This window comes from Carassius auratus, chromosome 47, assembly GCF_003368295.1.
Source record: "Carassius auratus strain Wakin chromosome 47, ASM336829v1, whole genome shotgun sequence".
Taxonomy (NCBI): Eukaryota; Metazoa; Chordata; class Actinopteri; order Cypriniformes; family Cyprinidae; genus Carassius; species Carassius auratus.
In genome coordinates, this window is record NC_039289.1 from 9,266,111 (window position 1) to 9,283,659 (window position 17,549).

At 40.0% G+C, this 17,549-nt stretch overlaps 1 protein-coding gene across 3 annotated transcripts in view; it reads left to right on the plus strand.

The window, feature by feature from the left end:
• LOC113065029 (adhesion G-protein coupled receptor G7-like) overlaps positions 1-17,331 on the plus strand; it is a 95,002-nt gene extending 77,671 nt beyond the window's left edge. The window contains exons 6-17 of one of the 3 annotated variants that reach the window (XM_026236140.1): positions 1,090-1,181; positions 1,289-1,419; positions 1,838-1,942; positions 2,050-2,207; positions 5,053-5,211; positions 5,339-5,451; positions 5,531-5,862; positions 14,744-14,825; positions 14,936-15,094; positions 15,181-15,340; positions 15,441-15,631; positions 15,720-17,331. In XM_026236140.1, the coding sequence (XP_026091925.1) occupies positions 1,090-1,181; positions 1,289-1,419; positions 1,838-1,942; positions 2,050-2,207; positions 5,053-5,211; positions 5,339-5,451; positions 5,531-5,862; positions 14,744-14,825; positions 14,936-15,094; positions 15,181-15,340; positions 15,441-15,617 (1,668 nt within the window). In that variant the 3' untranslated portion in view covers positions 15,618-15,631; positions 15,720-17,331. Of the gene's footprint in view, positions 1-1,089; positions 1,182-1,288; positions 1,420-1,837; positions 1,943-2,049; positions 2,208-5,052; positions 5,212-5,338; positions 5,452-5,530; positions 5,863-14,743; positions 14,826-14,904; positions 15,095-15,180; positions 15,341-15,440; positions 15,632-15,719 lie in introns of those variants that run through there. The other 2 variants (XM_026236139.1, XM_026236141.1) reach the window with 2 other exon arrangements.
• Positions 17,332-17,549: the final 218 nt, after the last annotated feature.

Sequence of the window (17,549 nt, forward strand, 5' to 3'; positions counted from 1 at the left end):
GTTGTAGGGTGTATATGTGAAACATGACAGGTCATTTGCCACAAAAATACAGTGTTTGCAGCTTTTTGACAGTTTAAAACCACAGATGGGTTGATCTCCATAAAAGTTTGCATGCTTATTTGAAATGGAATGGAACACACTTAGGTAATTTGGTGAAGGTCTCGGACAAATTGGGCCTGAAAAAGTTATTTTTCAGCCCTATCATGTGATTTGCCATGTCACATTGCATACATTCAGCTGATTTCGTAAAGTTATGAGTTTTTGTCTAGGAACAATAGGCTTTTAGGCACACTTGGCCACATCCATTTTCAAAGGACCCAGTTATAGCTGTCCAAATGCTGTCCAAAGAACCTAGGATTAGTTTGCAAAAGTATTTCGTAATCTTTATTTATTAACAAAGAAATTGCTTGACAACAGTAATTCTTGATTCAGAGTTGTTCAGAATAAGGAGATCTAACATGTGATATGAAAGTCAGGCAATGTACAACTATTTACACACTTTAAAAATGTAATATTACCACTTAGTGGCCAATTTCTTTCAAAACTCTCACAGACTTTTAAGGCTGCAAGTCAAACAGGCCCACCAAGTTTCATTCTGATCAGCCTCTGTTTACCCCATTTTAAAAAGGTGCTTGGACTTTGTTGGCCAAGTGGTGGCTATGCCTTTTGAGATTCACTTTTGGCAATGTGGACACAAATACAGCTTGTTATTTTTTTTATTTTGTTTTGTCAATCAAACTAATAGCTGTGTAGTGTTAACCATTTTTAGGTTTTAGTCCTGTTATAGCGCCACACAGTGGCCAGCCTTTATGATTTTTTTTCTCATTTTTTTCTCAGTAGTTCTTTTTTTTTTTTTTTTCAGTTTCAATTATATAAAACAAGTGAGTCTGTGACAAGCATTAAGAGTCATGAACGATCATTGTCAAAACTTTTATTTTTTTTTAAGCTGCACATAATACAGACAGATATACTAATTTGACTAATCCAGGTACAGCAAAAAACACTATATGTCATGAAAACACATAATGTCATGAAATACTGAATACCATCCACAATTGCCTTAAGAAATATTTTCTTCTTTATCTGCAGGATATTGCCATATCAGCAGTCGCTACAATCAGTCAGCTCCTGGGTGCAAGTCGTGAGATGTACTCTTCTGTTGATCATACTGCAATTTCTGAGTAACAAAACATTTCACACTCGCTGATTTGCCACTGACAGTACCATAATAGTATGCAAAATTCTTAATCACAAAATTTTTGTCTGACGTCATATTGTGTGTGTTTAGACTAACACAGACTCTACAGAAACTCTCCCTGCGTGAGGAACAAAATCCATTGTTGGTGCAACCGAAAATGGCTGTGCAGTCACTGAAGGGACAGAAGCCAATCCGACAAGTGCAGTTAACCTCTTTTAAAGGCAAGTGTTTGAAGTTAGAGTAATAATAATAATAATAATAATAATAATAATTATATATGTATATGTTAAGCAGCAAAACCATTTTCAGCATTAATTATAATGGTTACTGTTTTCTGAAGGATCATGCGACACTGGATCATGTGAGACTGGAGTAACAATGCTGAAAATTCAACTTTGTCATTACAAGAATAATTTACAATTTAAAATATATTAAAATAGAAAACAATAATGTTTCACAACATTACTATTTCACTGTATGTTTAATCAAATAATGCAGACCTGGTGAGCATAGAGATTACTTTATAATTGTTCCAAACTTTTGATCGTATTGTATATACTGTAGGAGTAAAACTATTATAAATATAATTTTAGCATGATATCATGATTCTAAAAGACATACTTATCTGAATATTTCCAGGGCTGAATGATAACTTTTTACCTGACAGAATTAAACTGCAAATAACAGACGCTGAGTTTTCCAAACAAATAGTTGACCTTCAAATGAATGTCACATTCAGTGAAGGTAAAGCTGGGTTGAGACTGGATTCTACTCTACAACTTTACTTTACCTTTTATTGTATTTTGTAATTCTTTTCATTTTAATTGTAACAATCTCACTTTTTTGTGTAGATTTTGATAAAGATATTGGGTTTGTCCTCTATGATAATGATCAGTTCTTCCAGTCAAAAAGCTTTCAACCTTCTTTGGATACCAAGAGAAGAGAGATATCTGTTAATCTTCTAGAAAATTCTGGAATTGATCAGGTTCAGTTTGCAGTCACACCATCGGTGAGCAGCTTGTCCAACATTACACTTCTTACTTTTCAGCATGGATGTAATTACATTAAAAAGTATGCAATACCATCCCATTTCACCTAAAATATCAGGTCTTACTGCTGGTAGGAAGCCATTTTCTACATTCTTTAAAATAAAGGTTACATTTTATGAACCATTTTTTTGGTTCCCAAAAGAACCTTTCAGTGAACAGTTTTTAAAGAACCACCTTCTACCACTATAAATACACTTTTGTGGAAAGGTAAGTTTCCACTGATGTAAACAATTCTTCATGGAGCCATCAAAGCCAATAAAGAACTTTTACTTTAAAAGGGGTCATGAAATGGTGAATCAAAATAATGTTTATATTTGCAAATATACAACATTACAATACTTCAAGTTTCACAACTCAAAACTATCTCCCCAGTTTAAAATATTAATATTTCTTTTCGGCCCTTCTAAAATTATCAAATTTTAAACCTCTTAACATTTATCAACACCATACATAATTAAAGGTCCATGTTCTGAATGGTTTTTTTTTTTTTTTTTTTTTTTCATCATTAATTACAGCGTTGTGCTGTTAGATGAAGAGTTTGGTTCCAAAATGGGTTAAATTTAATTTTCATTAAAAATAATAATAATAATTTGAGTTTCCGCCAAAATCAGTATTGTTTCATGTCGGTATATATATATATATATATATATATATATATATATATATATATATATATGTAAATAAAAATTACTAGGTCATGTTTTCTCTTTTTTCTTTCAAATGGCAGAATGCCATAAATCCGCTCAACTAATCACATCACACTATTCCATGCACTCTTGACAGTTATAGAGGCACTTTGAAAACACTCTGCATCTTACTTTTACTCATCTACTTTGTACTTTTTGATCAACTAACAAGGGCTGCAAGATAAATTGCATGTGATTGTCATCCGCATCTCGTCAGAAAAGCCAGTTTTGTGATTTATAGTACTGGTAAATCTCCATCACATGCTTTCAGATAGGAATTATTTATATGCATTTAATACACAGAGCTGGAGATCACTGACAAGCTACGATATTTTGCATTCCTTGGATGAATCGGATTCGATTATGAACACGATATTGTGTAACTTGTCAATGTAAGTGTATTTATTAATGCCATTTATGTTTTTGTTAATACAGCACATAGCACTAGTCAACTAAATGAATTTAACATGGCAAAGTTGAATGCACTTTTGGAAGTTGAATGTAAGGGAAATGTCATTTTGGAATTTCTTTGTTCTAATGTGATGTTGGTCATGTTCTTGTTCATGATGAAATTTAATTTTATTGTTTCAATTAATGTATAGCACTAACAAGATGACCTGTTGAATTCATTTTGGAAGCAATGACTGATGGATGCATTTTTAGTCCAGTGCTTTTATATTAGTATTGAATGTGATATAGTATATAATTAGTATTGAACAAATTCAGAGGCTATCATATGTGGATAAACATACTATGTTGTGTATTTTTGTCAGTTTCAATATGAAAAATAACTTTTATAATTATTCAATGGGTTTAATGCATTTAAAAAAAAAACAACCTTTTATTGTTTTATTGCATTTGGGGATAAAAATAATACATTTGTATATTCTTTCAAAATATAGACCTGGATTTTAAGTTTTAATGTTATTATAATCTAAATATGCTATGTGAAAGTTTGAAACAGAAAATTGTGGTTTTCATCTTGCCAAATTCTTGCTAAAGAAAACACATTTTACACACTTAATCAAAATGGATTTATTATGTTTTGGAAACGAGCTCTTCAGATAGAGTCCCTAAAACTCAGATGTTGTTCTGTCAATGTGCCTGTCCTCATGGTAAGAATGATAACTGGGCCCACTAACATAACTTGGAAAAATTGGGAAACAAGCTAATCAGGTGGGACACCCCATTAACTAATCTGCATGATTAAAGTCCCTTGCAACAATGTGAATAGCCTCTGCTGACTGCTAATATTATCATGTAAAAGTCCAAGAGCCGAGCTAGCATTAGCGTCCGGAGGTATATACACAGCAGTTATTAAAACAACAGTAAATTCACAAGGCGGATTTATGGGCCTGCATTTAATTGTCATAAACTCCAAGTCTGGGGAACATTGGTGTTAGTGCACCAATTTTTGTTCAGAAAAATGCATAACCACCCTCCCCTGCTCTTACCAGAGTCTCTGGTCCTGTCATAGCAATGCACTTTGTGGGCTGGTAGCTCGATAACTGTATCTGGAATAGATTAATGAAGTGAATTCATCTATTGAAATGATTGAATGCAGCAATCCTTAACAACGTCGAGGGATCTCGCATAACTACGGAAAAAACTTGGAAGTGGCAGTTTGTGTGGCCACTTCCGTAGTCTCACTAACACTAGGAAAAGCTCTGCAACCTCGCTTTTGCCTCCTCTCCCTGTGCTGCCTTTGCCACCTCCCCACAGGGATTGTAATCCACGGAGAGCCTGGGCACCTAGCGATATCCACCAGGATATCGTGAGAGTGGAGAAACTTAGCTGTAATTGTTTGCTCACTATGTGATCCTATTTCCAGAATATTGTGTCGACTGTAGATGTTCTTTGCTCGACATGAAAACTTCAGGACAGATAACAATAGACACAAACAACATAATAGAGCAATTTTTTTTTTTTTTTTATGTGAAGCAAAGCTAACTTTATAAACTAACCTCAAGAAACAATATAAAAATCTGAAACCGCATTCCATGACCCCTTTAAGAGCGTATAGAACTATACTGTGATGCTCCTCATTATCAAAAAAATATGTCGACACAGATCTGTACAAGTATGGTGTTGATAAATTAATACATTGTTGAAATTTCAGGCCGATTCGACAATGTCCCTCAGTGACTTTGCCTGCGTGTCTTGGAGTTACAGTAAAAAGGACTGGATCACTGACGGTTGCACTAAAACTGAGAGTCCCTTGGGACATGCAGTTTGCAGCTGTAAAAAACTAAAAAATGCAAACTTTGCTATTCTGATGGTAAGATATATTTACATCATGATGCAAATACCATTTATATTAGAGTTAAATGGATCAGAAGAGTCTATGATGCTGTGAATTAAAACCATTTCCACTAGAATATAATGCAGGTTTCATTTTTCTGCAGGCATTTGATATCAACTATCAATATTCTGAAGCCTTGAATTGGATCAGCATCACCGGCTGTGCTCTGTCTGTTCTGGGACTGTCTGTAACAGCATTGTACCAAATCAAAACCAGGTATAGGTATAAACTGTTTGCGTACAGCTTTTTGCAGTGGTGAAGCAGTATTTTTTTCATATCCATACACATGCCACAGGAAGTCAAGAAGAGGCAGCCCTACTCTGCTAGTGGTGAACATCTGCTTGAGTATGATGGCTTTCTACCTTCTCTTCATCTTCGGCATTAACAACCCTGTCCAACATGTGAATGAACCAAAGATATCTGGCGAGAATATAGTTCCTAAGTCTGATCACCACAAGTACACAGATCAGGGACCCTGTACAACGTTTACAGCTCTGCTTCAGTACTTCCTGCTGGCTACGTTCACTTGGAACACACTGTACGGCATTAATGTGTTCCTGCTCTTCAGAAACTCAGTGTCTGGAACACCTCCATGGTTTCCATGGGTCGCCATGGCTGTTGGATGGGGTAGGAGACACTGAACATGCACAAAACACCTATGTGTTATTTAATTTATGACAAACTTCTTAGTAAACTTCTGTTGAAATAGGTTACAGTATGGGTTAAAATAATATAAGGCTAAATGTATTAAATGGTATAAATGTTCTCATTTGTATTGCTGTTATGCCAGTGTTGTGTGTACTCTGATACAGTGCAAGTGTGGTCCGATTCATGAGCAAATAACTCTTATGAGCTGGTTCTTTTAAATGATAATTAAAAAAAAAAAAAAAAAAACTCACCAGCTGAAGAGCTATGAGTCTTCACTGAATGAATTTAATTCAGTCAAAGCAGTTACTTATTCAACCTCTGTGTCACAGAACACACACACAAACAGATAGATCCAAAAGCAGTGTTTAAGAGGGTATTCAAAATCAATAATCCAGTCAGGCAAAGGTCGAAATCCAGGTAAGCAGTCCAAAATCAAGAAACATAAAAATTGGCAAGGAAACACGAAATACAGGGTGACATAAGACAAGGACTCCATAACAATGCCAGAAATAAACAGGGTATATATATAGACAGGTGCAAAGAATGTGAGTGGGAACAGCTGTGTACAATGAACAGTGATTAGTCCAGAGAAAGGCTTGTGTGAAATGCAGTACTGAAGTGGGGTGACAATATGAGGAAGTGAGACCTCTTGTGGACATCCAGGGATATGCAAACCAGACACTGTGACACTACCTACCCCCTCTAAGGAGCAGCTTCCAGATGCTCATCTGAAAAAAAAAAACAACTAGACAAACCAAAGAGTCCAGGAGGGAGGTGGAATGGTGGAGGATCAGGGGGAGGGATGGCGTCTAGGTCCATGGAGGGGAACAGGGACAGGAAGTGAAAAAACAACAACAAAAAGGGGTTCAGGAGGGAGGTGGAAAGTTGGAGGATCAGGGGGAGGGATGGAGGGCCAAGTCCGTGTGGAAGTGGAGTGGCCGGGGACGAGGGCAGAGCCAGCAGAGCCAGCAGAGCAGGAAGCCAGGGTGGAGCAGGCGGAACTGGAGCCCTTCCTAGGCCTAACATGGGGAACAGGGGCCCGCCGCGGGCTTAACTCGGTATCAGGAGCCCACCAGGGCAGAGCGGGTTGTGTTGGAGCTCCAACACTCTCCTGTGCAACAGCAGAGTCGATGGCACAGAAAACCAAGTCTGGTCAGGTAGGACTGAAATAGAGAACATGAACAGGATGACCTGATCAACGGGGACCTGACTCGACTCTGGAAAGTCAACAGGGACCTGACTCGACTCTGGAAAGTCAATGGGGATCGATCAACGAGGACCTGACTTGAATCTGGAAAGTCAACGGGGACCTGACTTGACTCTGGAAAGTTAAGGAGAACCTGATCAATGGGACCTGACTCAACTCTGGAAAGTCAACGGGGACTTGATCAACAGAGACCTGACTCAACTCTGGAAAGTCAACAGGGACCTGACTCGACTCTGGAAAGTCAATGGGGATCGATCAACGAGGACCTGACTTGAATCTGGAAAGTCAACGGGGACCTGACTTGACTCTGGAAATTTAAGGAGAACCTGATCAATGGGACCTGACTCAACTCTGGAAAGTCAACGGGGACATGATCAACAGAGACCTGACTCGACTCTGGAAAGTCAATGGGGACCTGGCTCGACTCTAGAAAGTCAACGGGGATCTGACTCGACTCTGGAAAGTCAACGGGGACCTGACTCGACTCTGGAAAGTCAACAGAAACCTGACTCGACTCTGGAATGTCAACTGTGGCTGTCATCTTGTGCAGTGGCTCTGGGTTGGTGGCCATCATGTGCAGTGGCGCGGGGCTGGCGGCCATCTTGTGCCGTGGCTCTGGGTTGGCGGCCATCTTGTCTGGAGACATGTGCAGTGATTTCTTATAAGAAATCAGCTTCCAATAGGAACCCCACCACGGCTCCAGTGCCTTGCGATATCTTACTTTAGTTTTTATATTTTATATACAGTACTGTATGTGTGCCTCCTCAGCATATACCACATTATTATTAATTCAATTTCTGTATGTGAGGAAAAGTGAAAATACAGGTATCCAATTTGTAATTAAAAAATAATTATAAAATAATTATTCAGGACTTATTTTGAACCTGAAACATTAGGCCTATTCTACAGTGAACATATTGGGAACCCATTAGTAATTAATAAAGAATTATCAGATAATTCCTGAAGAATTACTTAGAATCTGAAACAGTATTCTAAAGTGAAAACATAGGGAACCCATTAGTAATTAATAAATAGTTATCAAATAATTCTGCAGGACTTATTTTGAACCTGAAACATTAGGCCCATTCTAAAGGGGAAGTCGTGGCCTAATGGTTAGAGGGTTGGACTCCCAATCGAAGGGTTGTGAGTTCTAGTCTCGGGCCCGACGGAATTGTGGGTGGGGGGAGTGCATGACCAGTTCTCTCTCCACCTTCAATACCACGACTTAGGTGCCCTTGAGCAAGGCACTGAACCCCCAACTGCTCCCCGGGCGCCGCAGCATAAATGGCTGCCCACTGCTCCGGGTGTGTGCTCACAGTGTGTGTGTGTGTTTACTGCTCTGTGTGTGTGCATTTCGGATGGGTTAAATGCAGAGCACAAATTCTGAGTATGGGTCACCATACGTGGCTGAATGTCACTTCACTTAAAAGTGGAAACGTTGGGAACCCATTAGTAATTAATACATAATTATTATATAATTCCTCAAGAATTACTTAGAATCTGAAACAGTATTCTAGAGTGAAAACATAGGGAACCCATTAGTAATTAATAAAGGATTATCAGATAATTTTGCAGGACTTACAGAATTCTAAAGTGAACCTATTAGTAAATAATAATAAACTACATCATTTTGACTAAAAATACCTATAAAAGTAATCATAAACTTTGTAAAATACTCTCATCTGTTTATTTCAGATGAGAACATTTCTTAATACAGCATATTTTATTCCATTTTTAACATGTATACTGCCCACATTTCAAAATAGTAATCAAAAGTTAAACATTTAGAAGCAAATAAAATCCATATTTCATTTCCATTATAGGCTAATAATTGGGCTGTAACAAAGTTGCTACTGTAGTAGTACTTTGTACTTGCCTTTTACTCAAGTAATTTTGAGTATAACTGTTAAGTAGTAGTTATTTCATAGTTATTTTTCTTGAACCTTAACTAGTAATTAGTTAATAGTAGTTCTTTATGAGGTATCACAGAGTATATTAGTTACTAATTAGCTAACTGTTACTTAACACAATTATAAAATTATATTACATACTGATTAGTTAACACATCTTCCTTAGTAGTTAAAGGGGGGGGGGGGGTGAAATGCTCGTTTTCACTCAATATCCTGTTAATCTTGAGTACATATAGAGTAGTACTGCATCCTTCATAAATCCAAAAAGTCTTTAGTTTTATTATATTCATAAGAGAAAGATAGTCTGTACCGATTTTTCCCAGAAAAACACGACCGGCTGGAGGCGTGACGTGTGGGCGGAGCTAAAGAATCACGAGCGCGAATAGGCTTTTGCGTTGAGAGGATGTGGAAGCTGTGACATTACCGTGAGGGAAAACCCATCATCCAAAAACAAACCATGGCTTACAGTCAGATTCAGCCGTTTATTTATGATCCAGAATCAGATCCAGAGGCTGAAACTGAACGAAAGCAGCAGCAGAAACGACTCGCTCCGAGCGGGGCTCGAACCCGGGTCTCTGGCATGGGAGGGGACGCACTAACAAGGAGGCAGAGATATTTGAAGCAGTTTTACTCACCGCCTGCGGTTCCAACACACGATCGTGACCCTTTTTCCTTGGGATTGCATCATCCTTAAGAAATAAATGATACGCAAATCCGTCGTCAAACTGGGCCTTGTGAACAAGCATCTTCGAAATGCAGGGAACAAACAAAAACACTTGCACAACTCCGTTGATGCAATGTAAAAATAAACTCCATCCACTGGTCCCTTAATGCTGTTTTTTTTGGTAATCTGTGCAGGGTTGTCTTGCCCTGGCAACCAAAAACACACTTCTTTTGTGACTTTTCGCAACGTTCTCGCTCTGATCAGTGAATCGCCCTGATCAGTGAAATGTCTGTGCTGCTCAGCCTCGCTATACGGGAGCGCGCGCTCTTCCGGCAGAAGTGCCTTAGGACCCATATAAGGAAATTCCGCTCCATCTAAGTCACACAGAGCCATACTCGAAAAAAAACTTTCTGAAACTTGTGACAAACCGGAAGGAGGATTTTGGGAACAAAAATATTCCTTCAAACATACAACTTAATTTTTGAAACTTTGTCCATGTTTAGCATGGGAATCCAACTCTTTAACAGTTTAAAAAACTTAGTATGCATGAAATAGCATTTCACCCCCCCTTTAACAGTAGTGAGTTAAGTGTTAATGAATAATCACCTGTTAGTTCTTCAATAATTCCTTATTTGTTATGTAGTAAGTAAGAAACAGTATTCTAAAGTGTTACCCCATTTCCTTCAGGTGTGCCCCATCACACGCCGCCAGCCCTGGCTTATCCAGCGGCCCTCCTCTCTCCCACACCCACTCCTATCGGGAGTGATTTAGGACAGGGTTCCGATAATAGTCAGGGAGGAAAAAAATTGCAGCCACATTTAAATGCTGGAGTGTATTCTATTCTAATATCCTTAACATATTAGAGTGCAAGATTTGTGTCGCACATGATGCTGAGTGCGACGCACAACATTTATTAATATTTGTCTACATATTTTTTCTTCATTACAAATCTTTTTTGGTTTTATTTTTTATCATTGCATGTAAAAAATAATTAAACTTTGTAATGCATACGCAAAATGTGAAACTGCACTCTTATTTGCAGTCTACATCAGTTCCTCTTCAGGAATTCGAGCTGCGTCAGTGCGCTTTGGGGAACGTGCCCAGCGTGCGCGACTCTGAATTTCGTGTGAAATCAGACCAATGGAAGAGCGTGACGTCACCGGCGGAGTGATGTAAGCGACCAGGAAGCTATAAAAGCACGTGCCACGCAGCTGGCGTCAGCTTCGCATCTTTCAGCAAGCGCTCTGTGTGTGAATGTCAAACTGTTTATCTTGTGAGTCTTATTTACTGTTGTCTGTCAAGTTTAGAGCTCCTAGACATGCCAAAGAGCATGATGGCGACTGGCCTGTTCGGCGACGCAGTCAATTCTGTCGTCGACAGGTTTCAGGAGGCCCGCAAACAAGCGGCGGCGTTCCATAAGTTCCTCTCTCGTCGCTCCCTCTGGGCATCTGGGCAGGACATGCCCCAGCCGCACATTAGCTCCTCGTACCGTGAGGCCCAAAAACAGAGCATTGCCTCTCGTGCTCCTCGGCGTCGGGAACGAGAGTCTCAACGACGCTCTCGGCCGAGGACTTCCCAGCCCAAACAAGATCTTAGGGCAGTTATCGAAGCTAAGAAGTCCTCTGCCAAGAAACCCTGACGCCAAGAGCCCAGGGTTTCAGAGGGCAGCCTCTGCTGGGGTAGAACGGTACACACCGCAGCACACGGTGCCCGTCTCACCTCAGCACCCTCTGGGGGCCGGTCTGCCAACCCTGCCAGTGTTCCAGGGCGCAGCAGGCCCCTGCGTCGGCCTCAGGCAGGGTCTGGTTATGGAACAGGAAGTGAAAACCCTATTAGAGAAGGAGGCCATCGAGGTGGTCCCTCCTCAGGACAGGGAGTTCGGATTTTACAGCCGTTATTTCATAGTTCCAAAGAAGGATGGGGGGTTGCATCCGATTATAGACTTGAGGGTCTTAAATCGTTCAGTTATGAGACTAAAATCCAGAAGGCTCACAATCAAGCATGTTGTAGCTCAGATCAGGTCCGAGGACTGGTTTGTCACAATAGATCTCAAAGACGCATTTTTCCACATATCCATCCTTCCACAACACAGGAAGTTTCTGAGGTTCGCTTTCGGGGGCGAAGCTTACCAATATCGAGTACTTCCCTTTGGCCTTGCACTCTCACCCTGCACGTTCACAAAATGTGTAGACGCGGCTCTGGTCCCCCTGCGCATGCAGGGCATCCGCATTCTCAACTACATCGACGATTGGTTGATCTTAGCTCAGTCAGAGCAGGTTGAGGTTCGGCATTGAGATGTCTTCCTCACACATATGGGGGAGCTGGGTTTGAGACTGAACGCCAAGAAGAGTGTGCTTTCTCTGGTTCAGAGAACCACCTATTTAGGCGTAGTATGGGATTCGACCACGATGCAGGCACGATTGTCCCCTGCTCGTATCGAGTCGATCCGCATCTCAGTCGAGAGAGTCAAAGAAGGCCAGTCACTCACTGTCAAACAATTTCAGAGATTGTTGGGTCTGATGGCAGCTGCATCCAACGTGATACCTCTTGGCCTGCTGTACATGAGACCCCTACGGTGGTGGCTCAAGACCAAGGGATTTTCCCCGAGGGGCAATCCACTTCGCACTATCAAGGTCACGCGGTGCTGCCTCCTTAGACATGTGGAAGAAACCTTGGTTCTTGAAACAGGGCCCGGTGTTGGGAGCTCCTTGTCGCCGTGTAACACTAGCGACGGATGCATCCCTCACCGGCTGGGGTGCAGTCATGAGTGGCCACCCTGCCCATCGCCATCTAACATGGCATATCAATTGTCTAGAAATGCTAGCAGTTTATCGTGCACTGAAGCACTTCCTCCCAGACCTAAGGGGTCACCATGTGTTGGTGCGCACCGACAACACATCGGTGGTCTCTTACATCAACCACCAGGGAGGTCTGCGTTCGCGCCCTTTGTACAAGCTGGCGCACCAGATCCTGGTGTGGTCCCAGAGCAAACTCCTCTCATTAAGAGCAGTATATATTCCTGGGAAACAAAATATGGGAGCAGACATACTGTCGAGGCAGGGGCCGAGGCCCGGGGAATGGAGACTTCACCCAGAAGTAGTGAAGCCGATATGGAGAGTATTTGGCAGGGCTCAAGTAGACCTATTTGCATCTCAAGAGACATCACAATGCCCCCTCTGGTTCTCTCTAGTTCATCCAGCTCCTCTGGAACTGGACGCTATGGTACAGACCTGGCCGAGGCTTTGTCTGTACGCATTTCCCCCTATTGCTCTGCTCCCGGGAGTTCTGGCAAGAGTGCGCCGTGACGGGGTCCGTCTGTTGTTAGTAGCCCCGTTCTGGCCAGGCCGATTATGGTTCTCAGATCTAGTCTCGCTCCTCGACGGCTCTCCGTGGGAGATACCGATCAGGAAAGACCTACTCTCGCAGGTGCAGGGTACGATAATTCACCCTCGCCCGGAGTTGTGGAAGATGTGGGTGTGGCCCCTGAGGGGGCACAACTGTTAGCAGCCGGTCTCTCAACCGAGGTTGTTGAGACCCTTCTCCAATCCAGAGCTCCCTCAACGAGGAAACTGTACGCCCTGAGGTGGAAACTCTTCACCTCATGGTGCAGAGACCGCCAGTTAGACCCAGCAAACTGCCCGGTTGGTACAGTTCTGGAGTTTCTACAGGCTATGCTCTCTGCAGGGTTGACCCACTCCACGTTGAAGGTCTACATTGCGGCTATTGCGGCCTACCACGCCCTTCTCGATGGCCAGTCTTTGGGAAGACACCCCCTAGTTACACGTTTGAACCTATTCAAGATATCTCAGACAGACATCTCACACTTAAAACCTCCTTTCTGTTGGCTATCACCTCTCTGCGGAGAGTAGGAGACCTTCAGGCCCTCTCTGTGGCCCCTACTTATCTTGAGTTTAAACCTGGCATGACTAGAGCGTTCATATACCTTCGAGCGGGATATGTTCCTAAGGCTCCCTCTGTTACACCACAACCTGTAGTGCTGCAGGCCTTCTGTCCTCCTCCCTTTTGGGAGCCCGACCAGGTGAAGCTAAATTGTATGTGTCCAGTTCGAGCGCTGGACGCATACGTCCACAGAGCTGCCCTGTGGAGAAAGACCGATCAATTGCTTGTATGCTATGGTCCCCCCAAGAGGGGTTCTCCTGCTTCTAAGCAGACTATTAGTCGTGGGATAGTCAAGGCTATCAACCCTTCCTATAAGTCCTCTGATCGTCCCCCGCTGTCGGGAGCCAAGGCTCACTCTACTCGGGGTATGGCGGCCTCCAAGACCTTCTTAGCAGGTGTACCCATGCTGGACATCTGCAATGCTGCGGGGTGGTCCACGCCCTCTACGTTTGTTAAATTCTATGGCCTAGACATGCCAGTCATCCCAGGCGCTTCTGTCCTCCTGTCCTAAGCTGTGCTCTTCGGATACACACTAGGCAGGGGTTTGGTAGTCTGGCGGCATACATACGTAACCTAGAGACGTTTATAATTATTTGTACACTTAACTTAACCTGCTTTTTTATCTTTTTTATTTAATGTAAAAGAGATTTATTAAAACAATCAAAATCATCTAATTGGAGCAGCATCAGCAGTTAGATCATTTAAAAACGTCAAATGGCCTTTAACTTATATGTTATAACTGCACATCTCGGCTGTAGCCTTAGGAAGATTTATTAATGGAAACCTAATGGAAATGTGTTTTATTACTATTCATATTCAATTGTTTGTGCAGAAAATTATTGATGCGATCCAATCATTTTTTTAAATCGGGGTGCCTGACATACATGAGAAATATATCTCCAGAAAGCTTGAAATTTCTACTTTAAAAAAAACAATTACAAATCACTCACTGTGCTCAAAATAAATTTTAATAGTTTTCTATATTGTCTTCTATAATCACTTCTATATCGTTATTAACCACAATTTTAAGGAATATTGCAAAACATTGCTTAGTTTGTTCTCCCACTCCCATACATCCTGGGTATTAATTGCACAGCAAACATATGACTAAATCTTCATCTTTAAATAATGTCTCCAATATGCAAAGCTACCAGTGTCTATAAAGCTTTTCCTGTTTAGGTTTGCCTGCTGTTATTGTTGGTATTTCATTGGGTTCCACTTACAGTGTGGAGGAGCCTTTAGGTTATCGACAAGAGGAGTTGTAAGTAACACATTTTTTTTAACTTTAAAGATCAACTTTACTCATTTATTTTTAATTAACAATATTTCATTGATTTCAGAAATGTTGGTTCAATAGTCATTTTTCTGCAGTTGCTGGTTGGCTTCGCTGGACCACAAAAAAAAGTTCAGTATAAAGAAACCCATGTTTTGGGGATTTGTGCTCCCTTTATTGCTCATGCTGATCTCAAGCACAGCAATACAGCTGCACTTCTCTTACAACATCTGCAGAACCAACCCTAACTTAAACAAGTAAGTACCAGAAAAGCACTAACAATTATCAACCAAAATGGATTAATGAGAATATATTTCACCAATAATACACTGTTGCTGTTTAGATCACTTAAAACTCCTCTGAAGAAGAAGATGTTGAGTAGTTTCTCTCTGGCAGTGATGCTCGGTTTGTCTTGGGTCACAGGCTACATTTTGATGATCGCCCAAGAAAAAAATCTAAAATTTATTCTCAGTGTGGTTTTCTGTCTCTTAAACACAACACAGGTGGGTTAATGCACATTGCACAAACATTCACAAAAAGCTTATAATGGATTATCAATGCTTCTGTATTCATTAATTTTGTATTATTTTTTTTTTCCCAAAGGGTGTCCAGATATTTATTTTATTCACTCTGAGACCTTTTTTAAACTCAAATCCAGGTGTTCTTAACTCTCTGCATGCACCAGAAATAGGCTTACACAAGAAAACTTTTTTTTTATGGAAAAATAAGACACCAGAAAGCAACGAAAGCTACAAATCCACAGATCTTGACTCTATCTGAAAAGGCCTTCAAAGGTAATGTTAAAGATATTACAATATCTAACCCAATGTAATATACAAACCACCCTTTCCTTATTAAAACTCTTCTTTTTATTTGGCGTAGATCATTGGTGAGACTATGGTCTTCTCCTCAACGGTGATACATCATGCAGTGAAGGCTCATTAAATGAATGAAGACTAAATTAATATTTAGATAGTTAGATATTTTAAGAAATTGTCATTAGGAGCCTCTTGGGCTTTGTTCACACTGCACATCAATCTGATTTGGTTTTAATCTTCAATGTTTAGTATTGATTTTAGACATTAGACATAGTATTGATTAATTTCTCGGGTTATTCAATATGAGCTGCTTATTCCAAAAGTATTATTGCTCTTTATTGCCTAATGAATGTCACAGAGGTCGATGAATAAATGCTGAAAATTTACTTAGTCTCAGGCTACTTTTTTTTTTTTTTTTTTTTTTTTTTTATGGGAACAGGTTTAGATAAATTTATCTTCACATCAATCGCTCACCAAAGTATCCTCTGCCGTGAATGGGTGCCATAAGAATGAAACATTCCAAACAGTTGATATAAACAAAACAATAATCCACAATAAATCAACAAGCTATACACTCGACTCCAAATGGTGTATTACTCTGTAAATTATATCTGAGCATTTTATTGATAGTGATCCTTGAAATGTGCATAATCGATCAACAGTATGTAGAAAACAATATTGGCCTTAGAACATAACATTGAGGAGCTCAATTTGCGATGTGTGCAATAATCATAATACCGGCTACAGAACACACATCTACAAGAAGCATATATACATATAAATATTAATTAAATGCAATAATCCAGTGAGATTTTTGTTTGCACAAGTAGTCTGACAGAAGCCAGTGCTCCACACATAGATCTGATCTCATCATCATCCTGACTCTCTGGAATGCCACAAAGAAACAGGACAAAATGAGAAGAACTGTAGCAATACCTCCAACATGCTTCAATAAACCTGCAAAGCAACAGTACTGTGCAAAGTTTAAGGCACTTGTGTAAAAATGCTGTAAATTGAGGATGCCAAATATAACGCCATAAATAGATTTTATTAATGAACTTCTCATAACTTAAATTTTTATTGAGTGTGTTGATTTAATTTAGTTATGTAAACATGTAAGTTGCATATATGGCAGTTTGTGCATTAACTTCTAAATTGAATTATAAAATTATGCTCAAGTTCGTCGTTGGAAATACAATCATTTACAGAGTGGCTATCATAACTTGTTCTGATGATTGTTCTGATGAACAGATTTATTTAAATATACATTAAATATTCAAGACATCACTTACAGTTTGTCATATATAATGAATACTGTACATAAGATAATATAGTGAAGTGGTTTCGCTATGAATATATCAGGTGATTCTCATGCCTCAAGCTGGATATATCTATGCCTGTGCATCATGCAACTGAACTTGTACATGCATCAAGAATTTGCTAAACTTGTCTTATTTGAACAACAGTATGCTTTGAATGGTGAGCTCAGCCTTGCTTTCTTGTTGAGTGATGCTTTTAAAGTAACATTTTTGTAATGTTCAGTACTATTGAGATCTATCTGTGGTATGTTGGACTTTTGTGTTTTTCTCAATGCTGTGGTCATTTCTGAAATTGCTTTTGGATGGAAAATTTGATATGCACAAGCTCTTCAATCTGCCTTCTCATCTTTTCTTTCCTTCAATAAATATTTTTAATATAAAGATCATTCAGTGTCACCATATTTGATTGAATTGTTCATCTTCTTTGTGCTGAAGTTCTAGAGCTGGGTCCAAATATACTGGGTTGAAGATGTCGGTTTTTTCCCAACTGAATGTAGAATTATTCACAATCTTGTTGTCATGTTTGTATATGATCTTTCTGTTGAGTCCAGTCTTACATTTACATTTATTTATTT